General features: G+C 40.8%; 1 protein-coding gene across 5 annotated transcripts in view; it reads left to right on the forward strand.

Annotated features, from left to right (window-relative positions):
* The window catches only part of LOC101469014 (SPRY domain-containing SOCS box protein 4), a 65138-nt gene extending 50569 nt beyond the window's left edge, over positions 1 to 14569 (forward strand). For all 5 annotated transcript variants that reach the window (XM_023153236.2, XM_004562810.4, XM_012922322.4 and 2 more), the window contains one exon: positions 13317 to 14569. In XM_023153236.2, the coding sequence (XP_023009004.1) occupies positions 13317 to 13444 (128 nt within the window). In that variant the 3' untranslated portion in view covers positions 13445 to 14569. The remainder of the gene's footprint in view (positions 1 to 13316) is intronic.
* Positions 14570 to 16622: the final 2053 nt, after the last annotated feature.

Genomic DNA, 16622 nt, shown 5'->3' on the forward strand with positions numbered 1-16622 from the left:
CATGGCTGTGAGCCATGTGTGGACAGCAGACAGTTGAGGGGGAGTTCTGGAGGATTTCCCAGTGTGCTTCTGAGTTAAGCGTCTAGCCTTGAATGGTGAGAAACTTAAGGTTAAAGTTGGCTCTGTGAACAAAACATGCCACAGTACATCTGTCGTTACATCATGACGATCACACTTGTTGCGTATATATGATAACATTTTCCCATCTTCGTGTGAAGGTGGGATTTGGCTAGTGTGAAAAATATGTTAAAATACTAATGTGGTCTGTGTAAGGATTAGGCATGGCACTTTTCTTTGACTAGTTTCAGTTCACAAATCACTGTATGCTAGTCCTTTTTATATCAGTGATAAGCCCTTGGACAGCTAGTAACATGGTTGAAACGGAGAATCCACTTTAAAGTTGTATGCTATCAAAAAGAGGGATTTCATTGAGTGTTCTGAATGTATGGATCCACGGCTGAACGTGAAGCTGCTGTAATGTCCGGCCCAGACCAAAGGAAATCTTGCTTTGAAGTGTTAACATTTACTGCTGTTTTCAAAAAGTGAGTACAACACAGCCCCGAACTTTAGAAGGTCGAGGTATTTCTTCTCTCTGTCCTACAGAACATTTGGTCAATTGTTTTTGTCAATATATGGCGACACATTTAAGCAGCCGACTGTCAGCCAGTGGTATCATTCTTTTAATGTAATGTGATTTCAGAGTTCGGTCACAGCGATGATCAGTGGAATGTCCTGAGGATATAAGCTCGGCTGTCTCAATTGTCCACTTGGCCCCTCAGTTAGGTCTAATAAGAGGATGTGGGTATGTGGTTGTATGGTGTACAGTTTCCCACATATAAGAGCTCAATGTGTTTTGTTTTGTCTTTTATTTTTATTTTTTTTGGGTGGGTGGGGGGGGGGGGGGGGGGTGAAAAGTGTGAAAGCCACACCACAAGGCTCAGGCCTTTTGGAGGTCGTTTGATTGTCGGGTACTCTGTGACTAGGGCTGTCCAAAAAAACAAACTATTCTAATCAACAGTAAAAATTACTGTGGGATTAGATATTCATTCATTGCTGTCTTTCATGATTGTTGCCTATTTTTGTGCGTGATACTATTTGCAGTTCTGGCATCATGACAGCATCGTTTGTGACTAGAAAAGATAAAGGACTGGTATCAGGAGCTGCCGTCCTGCAGGTGGTACTCCTCATTCAGCAGTGATGATGGTGATCTTTGCGATGGATGTAAAAGTTAAAAACATGAAATGCTAAGATGAGTTTCCAAAAATACCTACTCGGGTAAATTCTTTGCGGCAACATAGACCTAATCGCATATAAGATGTAGCTAAAAGGTGTGCCAGTATAGCATGGAAGTGACTATACAGCAGTCTGCACTGGTCTGTCAGGAATGGATGTGCTTTTAGCAAGTAAATTGTTAGTGATTCTCATTAGTTTAACTCTCAGAACATTTATAGTTTGTTTTCTATTGACGAGCTTCATTAGTCTTTGCAAAAATAAACCGTTTGTTTTCATTTTCATTTTGCTTAACATTTTAAATTATAGATTAATGATCCATGAATCGACACAATCGTACTCCCATTTGTCTGCCTGGTATATCGTGTTTTTGTCTGTTGAGTTTGGAAGTCTCAAATGTTCAGACGAGCCTGTGTTGTGGCAGATTGCACATGGGAGATCAGTGTATGATATTAGACACAAAGCACATCTCTCTGATGTAGAGAAGAATAGAAGCGTCAATATGTATGCTCGGAGATGTCAGTGCTCCCTTATTCCTGGGTCTCACAGAGGATTCACTGATTGTTCGCTTTCTCGGTTCTTGGTTTTTCATGTGTCATGTAGTTCTTTCATTCCTTTCTTCCCCTCGTTCTACCCCCACTTGGACTCCTTTGTTCTTCATCCCACTCCCCAGGAAGCGAAAAGAGATGAGTATCCTTTTACCCTTCTCCTGTCTGTATTGTCCCTTAATACCCCACATTAAAGCAGTTTTCTCATCCTCACAGACTCAACGCCAAACTTTGGTCTTGAGTCCCAGATACAGTTGAAAGCCACACCTACTGAGACGGGATTTATTTGTTTATTTATTATTATTATTATTATTATTTTGATTATTTATTATTTTTACTTTTTTAAATCACTTTTATACCTGTAACTGGCTATCATGGTGTCACTGGATTTTGGCCTGATCTTTCTATCAACCACACCAGGCCTCATGATACCACAGTCGGTGTAATGGCAGCAATTTACACCACATAAGAAGGGGTTCAGACATCCTGCTGACATGCATGTCCACCCCTGGTTGTAAATCAACTGTGTTTTCCTCCAATTCTCATTGTGTTTCATTACCTCCCTCCTGTTTCATCGTCTTTCTCCCCCTTCCTTTCAACACTGATACCCCCCCCCCCCTTTAATTCCAGTATTTACACACCCATTTGTTGTGGTGGTAGGTAGGGCTGGGCCATATCGTACCATTCACGGTAATACCAGTATAATGTTGGGCAACGATAAGAAAATGAAATATTGCGATAGAATATGGGTAAAACTTAAAAATGTAAAAATGCTGCAACTTCAGTGGTGTGGAACTGGTTTAGCTTTCGTCTGTTAGATACACAACAAAGCACTATTTTTGGTAGAGCATGCTAGCGGGCCGTCGTTATTACCATGTTTTTTGGAAAATACGGAACACTTAAAATCAATCCTTTGATTTTTCTGAAAGTCGGCAGTGCCCCTTATAATCCCGTGTGCCTTATGTATGAATTCTGGTTGTGTTTACTGACCTCGAAACGATTTTATGTGGTACACGGCGCTCGAACATCGGTCAAATGTTTTAGTACGACTTTGCTAAGCTACGTAGCCGCACCGCTTGAGGAGCATTAGGCTAACGTAGGCAGGAGCCTCGCGGAGTGATACGTACTGTGCTTCAACATAATATTACCGTAGTGTGTGTGTGTGTGTGTGTGTATAACCTCTTACGTTTTGTAGATATTATACATGGTTATGCTGAGGATATGTCGGCCAATTTCCAACTGCCTTTTTGTTAAACTGTCAGCAAGGAATTTGCGTTTGCACTGTTAAATTTTTATATAACTTTAATGCACATAAAAAAAAAAGCTGCTTGTTTAAGTGAAAGTACATTGATGTTTTTTTTTTTTGTTTGTTTTTTTTTTTGTTCACGAATAAAGTTGTGGAGTTGTAAAGTATTTTGTCTAGTGTCAATTATATCGTCAGTTATATCGTTATCGCAAATTTTCAAATGTATATCGTGATAAATATTTTTGGTCCTATCGCCCTGCTCTAGTGGTCGGTTGCTGTGGAAACGGGTTAGCTGACTTTTTCTTTTGTGTGCAAAGGTGGGTGGTTAATTGTTGATCAGTCACTTTGCTCACTAGTTTGTTGGTCAAGGATTGCCCCATGTAAAAGCCATAGTTTCTTCTTCCTTGCTGTCTGGCGTTCAGCACTGTTAGCAGTGTTCACAGCACAGATGCAAGCTGTAACTTAATTTATGCAAGGTCTAAGATTAAGGTTGAGCTCATTCACTGACTTGCAAGCACTTACCAAGTGTGGGTTGTTGCTTTTTTTTTTTTTTCTTTTTTTTTTTAAATCCAAAGTGTTGTTATGCTTGCTATTAAGTCAGAATGTGGTGTTGTTGATCAAAATGTCCCACTTCTAGTATCGAATAGATGTAACAGTCAGACATGTTTTCTGGCTAAAGTGATCCTGGTAATTCTATCTGCCCATTTTGGTGTAAATTAAGCATTTAAATGAAGTACCCTTTGAAGTAAAGAGGACATCAGTTTAGGACTTGTGATCAGCACTGATGACTGGCTGAGTGCTGCTCTTGTGGGTGCACTTTGAGTAGAACAATGAAACAGTGGTCTCAATGACACCCTTTTTCAACTGGTGTTCTATCCTATATTATGTACCACAGAGCTTTCAAACTGCTGCTACATGCATTTGGTTATGATTGACAGCAATTAGAGATTTGACTGAGGTAGTGGGTAAACAGTTGGGTCTCTCTTGCAAGACTGCATGTAAAGATGGATGACGCATTATAGCTGCCTTTCACCGTACACCAGAGATGTCATAATATTAACATGGCAGATCCCATCTTGGTAATATTTAGCTTCACTACTAAGGAGCTGTCACACTAAGGGCCTTCCTAAGACGTATTAGAAAGCTTCCCAGGCAGAACTGGTATGGAATGACCACTGGAGCTAAACACATTTATACTAAGCCCATTTAAGATTGGTTGTTTGTTTGCCTATAATGTTGCATGTGCTGTTAGCTATCACTTATTTTAGTGGTCTGTGTAGTAATTCTGTTGTTAGCCTCCATTTCTTGAGCAGAGACTAAATTCATGGCAGTTGATTGCGTGGAACTCGTTTGTTTGCCGATGCAATGTAAAAGGAAGCGAGAAGCCAATACAAAATTCTTCCACTAATGATATCTGATTCGTTTAGCATTCTGAGTGGACCATTCAATTTAGATAGCTGCATTGCCAATTGCGTATAGAGAGAAATCCCTTTGGGGGTTTTTTAAAAACCACAGTTTCCTTCATCGCCCACACAGGTCATCTTGTTCTGTCCATTCCAAGACATCTCTCTGGCTCCCTTTTCCCCTCATTTTGGGAACAGAGCTGCTTAAGCACCTTAAGGGCTATTTATATAGACACATGCACCCATCATTTTAAAAGTAGGTCTGACAACCGCACCAGTTTTATGCTAATGTATTGGATAAGCATGGCTAGGAGCCTGTTACCTCAGTACATTTGTCATATTGAAGGAAGGCAGGGAAAAGTGGGTGGAATTCAAGGATCACTAAATTGGAACACGTGCCAGAAAGATGGACCTACCTAAGCCCCAATTTCTAAGTAAGACATAACTAGGTCGTCTATTATGGTGAGCTGATGTCTATGCACTTAAAATTAGTGGGCTGCACATGTGAAAGTAAAGGGAACCATCAACAGTTACCCACAAGCCGTCACACCTGAGTGAGGCCAGACAAACTGATGTGCTGCCAACTCTGAGCTCACCTCCCCTTCCTACGCTTTGTTCTTGTTTAAGTGTTAGGTGGGTGTGGGTGCCTGCCAGCCTGCGGGCCTCTTCTGTCCACCTAGTGCATCAGGTGCTCAGTCGTCCTTATCCACATGTTTTCATACTCCATCTCCCCTTTAGTGTGCCGTAAATCTGTCAGTTGAGTCTCTGGCTATTCCAAATAAGTCATGAGTGCGGTAGGTGAAAGGGAGAGCGCACACTTGGACACTCACACGGCAGACTGGAAGCAGGAGGAAAGATAAAGAATTGGCAAAGAGCTCCACTTTTAAGCTGACTTAAATGCCTCCAAAGGATGATAAAGATTCTTTGCTAAACCTACTCTAACAGTCAGTTTGCATGTCAGATGACATGCATGGTGCTGAACCAGTTTTGGGTTGAATGGCAATAATGCGGTGCGTCAGTGTTTTCTTTGGAAACAATATATGAAGTGCCCGAAGCACATTTTATTAGAATAGATTGAAATAAAATGCAAATCAGTGTCTTGGATAATATTTCGAAACAGTTAAACTTTACTGAAAACTGCAGCAGATTCTGATTATTTCTGCTGTAAGGAATAATGATTTCATCAACTGCATGAAGACAGTGGGCATGTCCAGTGGTTCATTCTCTGGAAAGTGAGGTTATGAGATTCTCACACTTTAGTTCACCTCTTTATTGATTCTTTAGTTGTTATTTGTTTGGTGAAGCTTTAATTAGTTATTGTGCTATGGAAACCAAAAATCCCTTATAAAAACTGTTACCTATACTTAGCTGGGCGATATGAGATTTTTTCATATCACGATATGTTTTTTTCATTTCAGGCGATAACGATATCTATCACGATATAAGCCAAATAACTATATTTGTAAGATTTAAATGTGCCGTTGCTCACAAGTAAAATGTGAAATAATCAGCAGCTTGTTTTTATTTAAATATTTATTTCCCATAATAAGTTCAACAGGGTAGATGTACTTAAGGAACATGAGACTTTTTCAGATAAAGGCAAATATTGCAAACTACACAAAAGGCAGCCGCTAAAGCGTTTAAGTTTCAAAATAGAACAAACGAAACAGACTACTAAATTGTCAATTCCACTTAGAAACAAAATATTAATTCTAAAAATAAATCTTAGTTTGTTTTACAGAAGAACAGACAAAACTGACTAACTTTTGTCAATATCAAATAAACTGAGAACTAAAAGGAAATTCTCAATCTCTCCTTGTTGTATAGCTGAGCTTTTCAAACAGTTTTAACAGTTACTTTAGTCTGACAAAAGCCGAATGACGAATTAGCGCTTCCAGTCAGAGACTGAGGCTACATCCACACGTACACAGGTATTTTTGAAAACGGAGATTTTCCGTTTTCGTTTTAAAAAATAATCCCATCCACACATAAAGGCAGAAATGAAGGAAAACGCTGCTATGAACATGCCAAAGCAGCAGGTGGCGCTAGATTCCTAACCGTGCAGAAATATTGGCCAATCAGAAGTCTAGAAGCCTCGGTGGGAAAAAGTAAACAAAGCTGGGGCATAGAAGCAGAACCGAGTCGTATGTGTGGACGGACAGTAACTGTGTGTATATGTAAGCATTTAAACACTGCAGAGAGTAGAATTAACAGTATTGTAGAAATTCATTTCACCGAAACAATAACGTGGCGCACAGTGTGACGCATGCACCAGTTCATTGTATTTCCAGACTTGCTTTCGGCACAATTTACAGTGCACGCTACTCTGTTTTTTGTCAGACTTGAAATAGCCGAAATACCTTCAAACTACGGAACTTCTATGGCTCTTCCGTTCGACAATCTCTCCGGCGTTGTAACCATCATCTGTTTTCTCTTCGGTCACGCTCGGTTGATTTTTCTAGTCGGCACACTCATTTCCTCCATTATGCGCTGGCTGCTTCCCAAACAAACACACGTGCGGCTTGGCACTTGTGCTGTACGTTACAAGTCACGCGACGTGACGCTGCGGCTGTGATTGGTTCGGCTCTGCGCTACTTAATTTGGATTGGCTGATCTTTTTTTTTTTTTTTTTTTTTTTTAAAAGAGGACAAGAGCGGCGAGGTCTATCACGATAGCTTAATTTCTCTATCGAGTAAAAGTTATATCGCGATAGATATCGTTATCGTTCTATCGCCCAGCTCTACCTATACTTAACAGAAGCACACAACCTGAACAGATGGTTTATGTAACACAGCGTAAGACTGTATATAAGCAATATTGTCCAAATATGTCACTATATTTTTAACATCACTATGTACACTGATGAAATGGAAATGGGTACACAAGTTTTAAAGCGTGTACAGTAGCACTCGAGAATTTAAAAAAAAAAAAAAAAGAAAAAAAAGAAAAAGAAAAAATGTAATTGTGTTAAATTGTATTGTTGCTCATCAGTGATATTCTAAAATGAGCTCCAATATCCCAACAGTCTGAACATAGTCACAGCTGGATGTGGTGTGAAGTCGAATCTGAGACTGATTCGACTGAGACTGAACATATGCAGATTTGAACAGAAGCAGTTTTGTAATCCAAACTCGGATCACTTGTCAGTGTTAGTCGAGTCTATCAGCTGATGGACAGTGCCTACCTTCTGTTAGTGCTCATCATCAGTGTCTGACAGGACCACTTGTCACCCCAGGCAACCCTTACCATGGAGACCAGCTTGTGCCGGCAGTGACTGGCTTCCAGCAAGTTTGTAGAAACCCCACATCCCTCAGGAGAGCACTGTCAGAGAGTAATGAGTGAAATACTGCAAATAATGGTTTTTCACATGTAATGACATCATTGCACTCTAAATAACGAAGTTTTTTTTCTTCTTCTCTTTTTGCTCAGCTCTCCTTGCTGATGCATGCACATGTAGTACCTCTGAAAACAACTGTTGTAGGTGTGGGCTGAGATAAATGTACATTAAACATGCTGACCTCTATAGGAGTACAAAAAGACATTAAGGAACCACTTATAGCATTCATAATTCACATCAATATTCATAAGCATATAAACCTAATGCTGACATGATGCACACTCATTTATGACAAATGTACATGGACATGCACACACGCACCCACACAGAGGCCCAATCTTAGCAGATTTTAGACTTTCTGTCATTTGACTGACAGGCTCATAAAGAAATTCTTAATGTAATTATAAGTCATTAAAAATAAATTTTAAACCTATTTCAAATGTGCAAGAAGAAGATGGACTCTTCTTGCTGCAATTACAGCTGAGGCACGCAAAAACTGTAGTCAGTGTGGCTACAGAGCAGAAAAATATGAACTAATTGGACTGCAGCTGGGTGGTTGCTTGAGTGTAATCAAATACATCAAGAAATGTTGTTGCAAAGGAATATTTTAATTTTTTTATATGCATTCCCCTGTTACAGACACCTGTCTGGTTATTTCAGCCATAGTGATCTCATCTGTGTAACAGGGGGAGACATAAATGTGTTGTGTAATGTTGTATGTGTATTTTTTATATTTATTTTTTTTAAACACAAGTGATCAGAAGTCATCAAAGGTTCTCTGAACGAAGGTCTCCAAGCACTCGCTCCCCCTTGCACTGTGCACTACTTCTGCAGCGCAGTGTGGAAGAAGCGCTCTGCAGGGGTCATAGATATTCCAGCACCTTAACAATACAGGTGAAAAAACTCCATTAGAACAATGCTCCACTAGTTTATCCAAATAATCAAATACTCACATTAATTGTAATTGCACTGTATCAGAGTGTGTGCATGTAAGAGAACCCACAAATACAAAATGCATGGTTAAAGCTGTTGCTGCACAGTGATTCATGACATCTATGTTGATTTGAGTAACATGCAAAAAAATCTGTCATTAACACCAAGCTGCTGGTTTACACATCGTGTACTTGGGAACACCATAGACTCATGTACATGGACACTGTATGACATCTTATAGTCACTGACATTTTTCACCTCATTTAACGATCCTATCCTTATTCATCCTTTTTATATTAATGCTGCAGGAACATGATCAATATTATTGAGGCTTTTTCCAGTGAATGCAAAGCAATGTCAGGACCAGGTCTGCAACCACATGCAGTCAAAATCCAGTTTTTTCCACAGCCAATGTTCAGAATTGGCCAGATGCCCTTCTGGACTGTGACCTTTGAAACCAGTGACCTTTCACTTCCCAAGTGATTGCGTTAACCACTGCACTAGGGAGTAATGTGAGAAAATTCCACAAAGCACTGGAGGAACCACCGGTTTCTTTATTCCCCCCAAGTCCCAAGGAGAATGTTCTAATTGTACTGTAATGTGAATTATTCAATGCGGCAGTAGATCCATTGCCAATATTATGTCAGTATGACAGACGTCCTTCAGAATTTTCCATTTGTTTAAAAAATAAAAAAAAATCAGCTTAAAACTAAGTGTAAGTACACTTGTGAAAATGTGAACAACCCTTTATAGAACCTACTTCTATAACCTAGAAGTCCAATTAGAGCAGTGGTATTGTAGCTGTAAATCGGGGTGTGCAGCTGTGTCTTTATTGGGGGATCTGCTGCTATTAAGCTACTTTTTAATACAGTCATTTCCATCTGAGCTGAAACAACTGAATTTGGCTCAATTTTAACAGGCTACAGTCAGATGCAGACAGTGGACTGCACAGAGCACATTTGCATCTGAGTCTTTACCGGTACAGTGACATCACATAGTGGGGGTGCAAGGAGCTGGTTACTATGGAAACTATCCATATGCTAAGGCTACTGCTAGTAGGCTGATTGATTGCTGTCAAGGGAACATGCATATGCACAGGCTCCACGTGCACCAAGAGCGCGTTCCTTGTTCTCGAGAGCAAAGTTCAGCCCGTCACAAGCTGCAGGCTGAATGGAGATGATGTTGTATCATCGGTTTATATTGCAAAGACTTAAATTCTAATCTGCTAAGCTGCTGCGCTAAAGAATGGACTTGCCTTTGCAGAGAGAGGCTAATAAGATGTTGGAGGGATGCAATTGGCCTGCCAAGTATTTCACTTGCTGCTGTGAAGGATTATCGGCTGTACAGTCTCATTGCACACATCGCTGCACATTGTCTATATTAAGTCGGAGTTCATTCAACTCGTCTTTGTGATATGGGCTTGTTGATGTTTCTACAAATAAATCCACACTGCCACATGTCCACAAAGAACCCTTAACAAAGACTTCTCATTAAGCATGCGACACTCACATAAATCCAGACAGCTCTACTCGATTTCCTTATGCCTGTTCAGCTGCTGGATTTCATCACTTCCCCTCACTGTGCTTTCAAAACGTCACTTAGCAAAACCACAGCAGAGAGATTTGGTGGGATGTTCGCCATGATTTACAAATAACATGACAAGCATGAGGACGGAAAGCCCATCAGCTTTGATTGTAACAAAGACATAAAATGATGAAGGCGGTTTTTAATTAGTATTGATGTGTGCTTGTCCAGCCTCACCAGCTCCTGCTGCCTTTCAGCTGTGATTGCCATTCAGCGGTCATGAAGCCACAGTGGCAGCAGTTCATGCCCAGAGGAATGCCCGAGGTCTCTTGATGAGCTCCATGTGCTTGATTTCCATGAACACTTGTCAGAATAGTCCTCATGTATGCACATCATAGGAGTTTGGCAGAGGGTTTCGGTTTGTGGTAATGCTGCATACTGTTAACTGTAGAGAGTAAGGGCTCGGTCAGCCATAGCCCTTGTTGCTTTTCTGTGGATGTTTAAAATGTATTTTCATTGCTTCAGACTGTAAGCAGGTTCTGGAAACAGTCAGTCTGACGTTGTTCCATCTAAAAGCAGTCAAATCTGGAACAAGTTCCAACTCTCAGAATTTATTTCATTTTCATACTGTGGATATTTTGAGTAACAGGACCGTGAAGTACATATGAGTGGTTTGAAATTTTGATTTTTAGTTTAGGGCTCAAAAAGGCTTGAAAAAAAATTATGACTTCATAAGTACGGGAACTGGCCCCATTATATTACACCCACCCTAAGTGTCATAATCAGTCAGCTTTGCACATTTGGGATTGATCATAGTTTCATAGACATAAAACTGCACCACTTTACTGTGTTTGCTGAATCAACGGCTGGGTTGATCCAGTCTGTGTTTTTAGTGTTTCGTGTAGATTCCCATCTTAATTCTTAAGAACCTGTCACTGGCAGATGTTCTCAATGTTATCTTTTTTTTTTTTTTTTGTTTTGTTTTTTTAATAAACAAGCTTAATATTTGACAGCTGTGATCATGCTGTCACGGTTGCCCGGGACACGAGGAAAAGCCAAAACTTTGTTACATAAAAGAGAACTGCATCCCATCATTGGCACGTTTTCACACATCATACTGTATATCAGCGATCCCCAACCTTTTTTGCGCCACGGACCGGTTTATGCCCGACAATATTTTCATAGACCGGCCTTTAAGGTGTCGCGGATAAATACAACAAAATAAAACTAGTACCGGTACCGAAATTTTTTTTTTATTCATAACACACGTGAAAAGACCAAGGAAAACCGAGTAAATGATAACAAAATAACGCTGAAAACCGATAAAAACCCTTAAAACTGTACATTTCACACCTGAGCCTCAACTCTCCCGGCCCTTTACCAAACGACTCACGCACCGGTCCGAGGCCCGGGGGTTGGGGACCGCTGCTGTATATGATCATATGGGCCATGTAATGTTATGGCAGATGATGGAGACTGTAAGTGTGTGCTGTGGCCCTCCTTAGATTGTTTCAGCTAGCTGACTGAACAGATGGAAATAGCATTCGTGCTGATGGATGTGGTTACTGAAAACATCTACTTTGGGAAGAAAATCTAGTATCAACTGTGTTTGTGTGTGAGTAATTGTTGTGTTGTGACTGTGTGTAACTGAAGTGGATCCTGCAGGTCAGGTTGGCTCACGGAAGTGTCTTTCTTCAATATTTACCCCCGTCAACTAGAGTGTGTGTGTGTGTGTGTGTGTGTGTGTGTGTGTAACTGGGTTTTTATGCAGGTGTAAACGTCTCTCCTCATGTCCTTCACACAGTGTTTAAGTGGACTCCAAGCAGCAGGAATTCTGCTTCACCAGATGGTGCTTCTAGGTGGAGCAGCTTGACATCCGTACAGGGGTAGCAGTTTAAGAGGCTTGTCTGTGTGACATGCACAGACATCAGTTGCCTCTAAAACTGGTGGGAGGGAAGTTGGCGTGCTCTGCTGGGCACACTCTGTTGGAAGTGATGACAAGTGTATATATTTAAATGTTGTTAACAGCTGCTTCTCTTTCCATTCGCATGTATGAAGATGCAACGTAATTAAAGTAGTCGTGAGATTGCCCCCACCCAAAAAAGGCTGCTACATTTTGAGTGCTGTAACATTAGTTTGACTGATGTTTTACACTTCAGAACAACAGAGTTGCATTCATGCAAGGTCACAAGGTCGCATCTGCCTTATGATCACACTCATAAACCTTTTTCCTTAAGTATTATCTTTGTGCAATCAGTCCATTAAAAAGAAGAAAGAAATTCCTCGTGTTCTTGTGTTTTGCAGTAATAATTTAACAAAGTCCTAATCAAACAAAGCATTTTACACTCTGCACAGAATGTCAGCTCCTGGTGTTTACTTGACAACCCGTCACTGAGTGTCTGTTAACTGCAGCAGCAGTTGCTCTATAATGACACAAAACGATGAAACAAATGTTAACATGTATCACTGGGTTTGCTCCCTCTGGTTTACAATGGTTAATGAGGCTTGAAAGGGACGACCTATGCTCACTCCTAGCTCCCTGCTTGTTGTTCTTGGGTTCGACCAGAGTAGTTTTGCATGGTTCAAAATGCAAAAAAGTTCAGCCATTAGTGGCAAATGCTCCTCCCTGCGCCTGGTTCTTCCTTCCCGCTGTTCCAAATTGCTTGCTTGTTGGGTCGTCTGATTGCTGGGCTTTTCTTTCTCTTATTGCAGGCGCTGTTAATTTTGACAGCAGTGTTTTAGTTCTGACTGAAAGGTCATTTAGTCACTTTGAAAGCATCCAACTATTTCAGTTTTTGTCAATTAAGTGTCCTAAATCTAGTTGGTGTAAAAGTTTGTAGTTTATTACTACCATGACCTACGGTTTTGTTTTGCAAAGTGTCTTACTGTCCTTGATATGAAATGTGTCTACATGTTTATGCTTCTTTATGCTTTCCTGCCTCACAGGAAATATTGCCCAAACTTAAAAATTAATGTAAACTGTGACTAAAATGACTCTGGACATGATTTGTCATCTATACCTGGAGCATTTTGAAGTTGTTCCTTGGCCCGTTTGGACTCTAACCCGTGTCTGTGCTCTCTTCTATCTCTAACAGCGGAGCCCCTCCCCCTCATGGACCTGTGCAGACGAGTAGCTCGACTGGCTCTGGGTAGAGAGCGCATCCATCACATTGACACACTCCCCTTGCCGCAGACACTAAAGAACTACCTCCAGTACCAGTGACGGCACATACACATTAAACGCACACAGCAAGAAACTGAGGCCCATTTGTTCTTATGGTAACCAGCCTCTGGACTGAACATCAGACATCTGCTGAGGATGCAGGCGATGACATTGAACAGGTGGTTAAGATGCCACCGCAAAGGGTTTTGTTTACACAAGTTTGGGGGTTTTCCATTTTGGGTGTTTTATCTTCTGGTTTTATGCTCTTATTTTTTTTTTTTTTTGACTTGTTTCCATCTTCTGACAGATGTCTATAGGAGCTGATGAATGAAATGAAGGGAGCGAGAGATTAAAAGAGAACGTGTCAATCCATTTTCCTATGTCGAGTCTAACCACATGTCCTCAGATAGAAATGCTGTGGTTTTCGGGTAACAGTTTACCCAGACATCTGCTGTGCACAGACTCTGTGGAGGCTTCCTCGGGAACATATTGATATTTATATTCCCAACAACACAGCAGGCTCTGTGGAGACTCGACAATCCCTGCAAAGCCACACGCAGTTCTATTTCTGCTGCTGTGTACACGGCACACATGGATCACGTATAGGCAGCCTGTGTATAGAAACAATGTGAGCCCGGTCTGTAGCAAGAAGACGACTCTCTGACAAGCAGGCAGTAATACACGCAGGCTAGAAAACAACCCCGCTCTGGTTTCAGATTTTTAAATCGTCCTTCTCTCTGCTGCCAGCTGTACTCTCTCTCTTTCGTTCAGTATCTCTCCACCCCTCGCTCCAATGTGATTTTTAAGCCCCCGTCAGGCTTAGTGAACTGAAAGGACCGCAGACACGCCGTTGGTCGGCTCTCTAGCTCCTCTAACACTGATAGGGATTGATCCAAAGGTGAAGCAGGGGCCCGCTCTGCTACAACACACAAACACACATTTATCAGGAAACGCTTTTTCCCCCCCAAAATTTTAAATGCTGCTTATCCTCCATATGACTTATGATGTTTTTTGTTTTGTTTTTAATCACTGACGTACCCTTAGACTTTTTTTTTCTTTTTAAAAAAAAGAATTTTATGGGATTTTGTTTTTCTGCAGGACAGGATGTCTCGCCTGTATGGTTGGAAGAATGTGCTGCCATGAAAATGTTTTAAATGTGAATAAGAATAAACTGAGATGAATTAACACTGCCTGGCTCTGTTCTCTGACATTAAAGATTTATTTTTGGCCTTTTTCCCCCTCAGCTGTAAAAGCCTGATGGGGGATTGTGGTCACCCCGGTGGGTAGGCGTGATGGACCCAGGTTTGTGAATGCTTTAACTTGAGAACGAGGTGACAATAGGAGCATTTGCTAAAAATCTTGGATGAGTTTGAATACGACTGATCTTGACCTCAAGGTCAGTAAGTTTTCTGAAAAACTTGCAAATGCGATAAGTTAAGCGCCAGACCACATAAGATTTTGAAATTGAAACCATGTGTGTCTGAGGGGTAGCACTAATGGCTGCCAGTATTTTTTATTTTTATGAGAAAGAAGGGATATACAGGGTGAGGGGGTGACACGTTGAGGAAACAAGCTTGGGGCAAAATTAAACCCAGGCTCCTGCTGTAGCACATGCTTCACCCACTTGATCCAGTGAGCTAAACCAGTGCTTAGAACACTGATGTGCTAAACTGCAACACTGAGCAGCTGTTTGGTCACCGTGGTCTGCTTTGTCACGTTACATTTGCTAACCGAAGTGGGCTTTTTGTTTTTTCTCTCCCAGATTGTTTTAAATTTAAAGTTGAACCAGAAGCTGAAACCAACTGGAGGGAATGGATTAAAAACATTATACACCTAAGCTGTGCACTTTAGTGAGCACATGTAATCAACATAATACCTACAGTAGGAAGTTATTTCTGGATGTATTAGTACCCGCTTTAAACCACACACACAAAAAATCCCTGATCCCTGAATGATTCCTTCAATTATTTATTTATTTCCTGGGATGTGGACGTGTGAAAGCTGTCTGTGGGTGTTACTCATACCAATATGGCTCTTTGCTTCCTTTACATGCATCTTTGCTTTTTAGCTCCTGTTGGTGACGGTGTCAAAGAGAGATTTTTAGGGTGGAGGAGCTGAAGGGCTCGACATGAGAGACTTCACTTATCCATCCTGATAAACATCCGTCAGCTGTTACATGCTGTATGGTTAGATCGCCAGTCAAAGCAGACGGCTGCTAAAAACGGCTTCTTTTGTCATCCTTCAAGAAAGATCTTTGAAATTTGTATTAGCAATTTGTAATACTGATTTTAACCATTTTATATTTCTTTGAAGTTTTCTCAAATCTGTATGGATCAGTGTTATTTCTTCCACTGTTTATGTACTCAACACAGCTGTATAAATAGGTCTGATTGTCCAAGAACTGAACAAGCAGAAGATGATGCATGGATGGATTTTCTGATATATTACAAAAATGATGCAAGCGATAACTTATGTTATTACATCCGTCATCCGCTTCAATTACCTTATACAAAACATTGATTTTACGCACTCTAACTTAATAGAGTGCGTAAAATGAATAGCTTACAATGTTCACAAGTGCTCAGCATATGTCCATATGATGGCCAAACTCGTCCCATACATCCCGAGCATGTCTTAAATCACAGCAGCCACTGCTATTGTTATGCCTTGTTGTTATACCTATCAGCAAATACGTGAAACTCGAGCATCTGCTCTTTCCAACAGTATATGGTTCAGTCGTTACCAGTAAACTTTGACCTTCAACACCTGGCTCCAGCCGAACTTGTGTTAGGACACAATATAGTGTTCTTTTCTCATTCTCAGAGATCCATAATTGTAAATTCACAGGCTGACATTGAACGCATATTTACTGTATAATATTTGTATAGTATGTTGCTAACCACATAGATTTTATGCATGTAGCCTAGTTTCCTTTCATCGGTCACCGTCATTGGTGTGGCATTAAATGACAAGTCTGCTTTAATTGGCTCTTTGTGAAGTCATATACAAGCAGCTGTGAATTCTGGTCATTTAAAAGTGTGTATTGGCAATAAAACCAGTGACATCACACAGCATTGAAATCAGTGTAGTTACTCCAAAGGTCTGCAGTGATACAAAGTCCTTTGCTGCTGTCAAAGCCCCCCTGATGCTGGTTTTGGTGTCGAGTCGAGATGAGGTGCATCTATGAACTGGATTTCCCCGTGCCGGGACAGCCTTTGAACACCAGAACAAAGCTGCT

Source organism: Maylandia zebra, linkage group LG14, assembly GCF_041146795.1.
Source record: "Maylandia zebra isolate NMK-2024a linkage group LG14, Mzebra_GT3a, whole genome shotgun sequence".
NCBI classification, from domain to species: domain Eukaryota; kingdom Metazoa; phylum Chordata; class Actinopteri; order Cichliformes; family Cichlidae; genus Maylandia; species Maylandia zebra.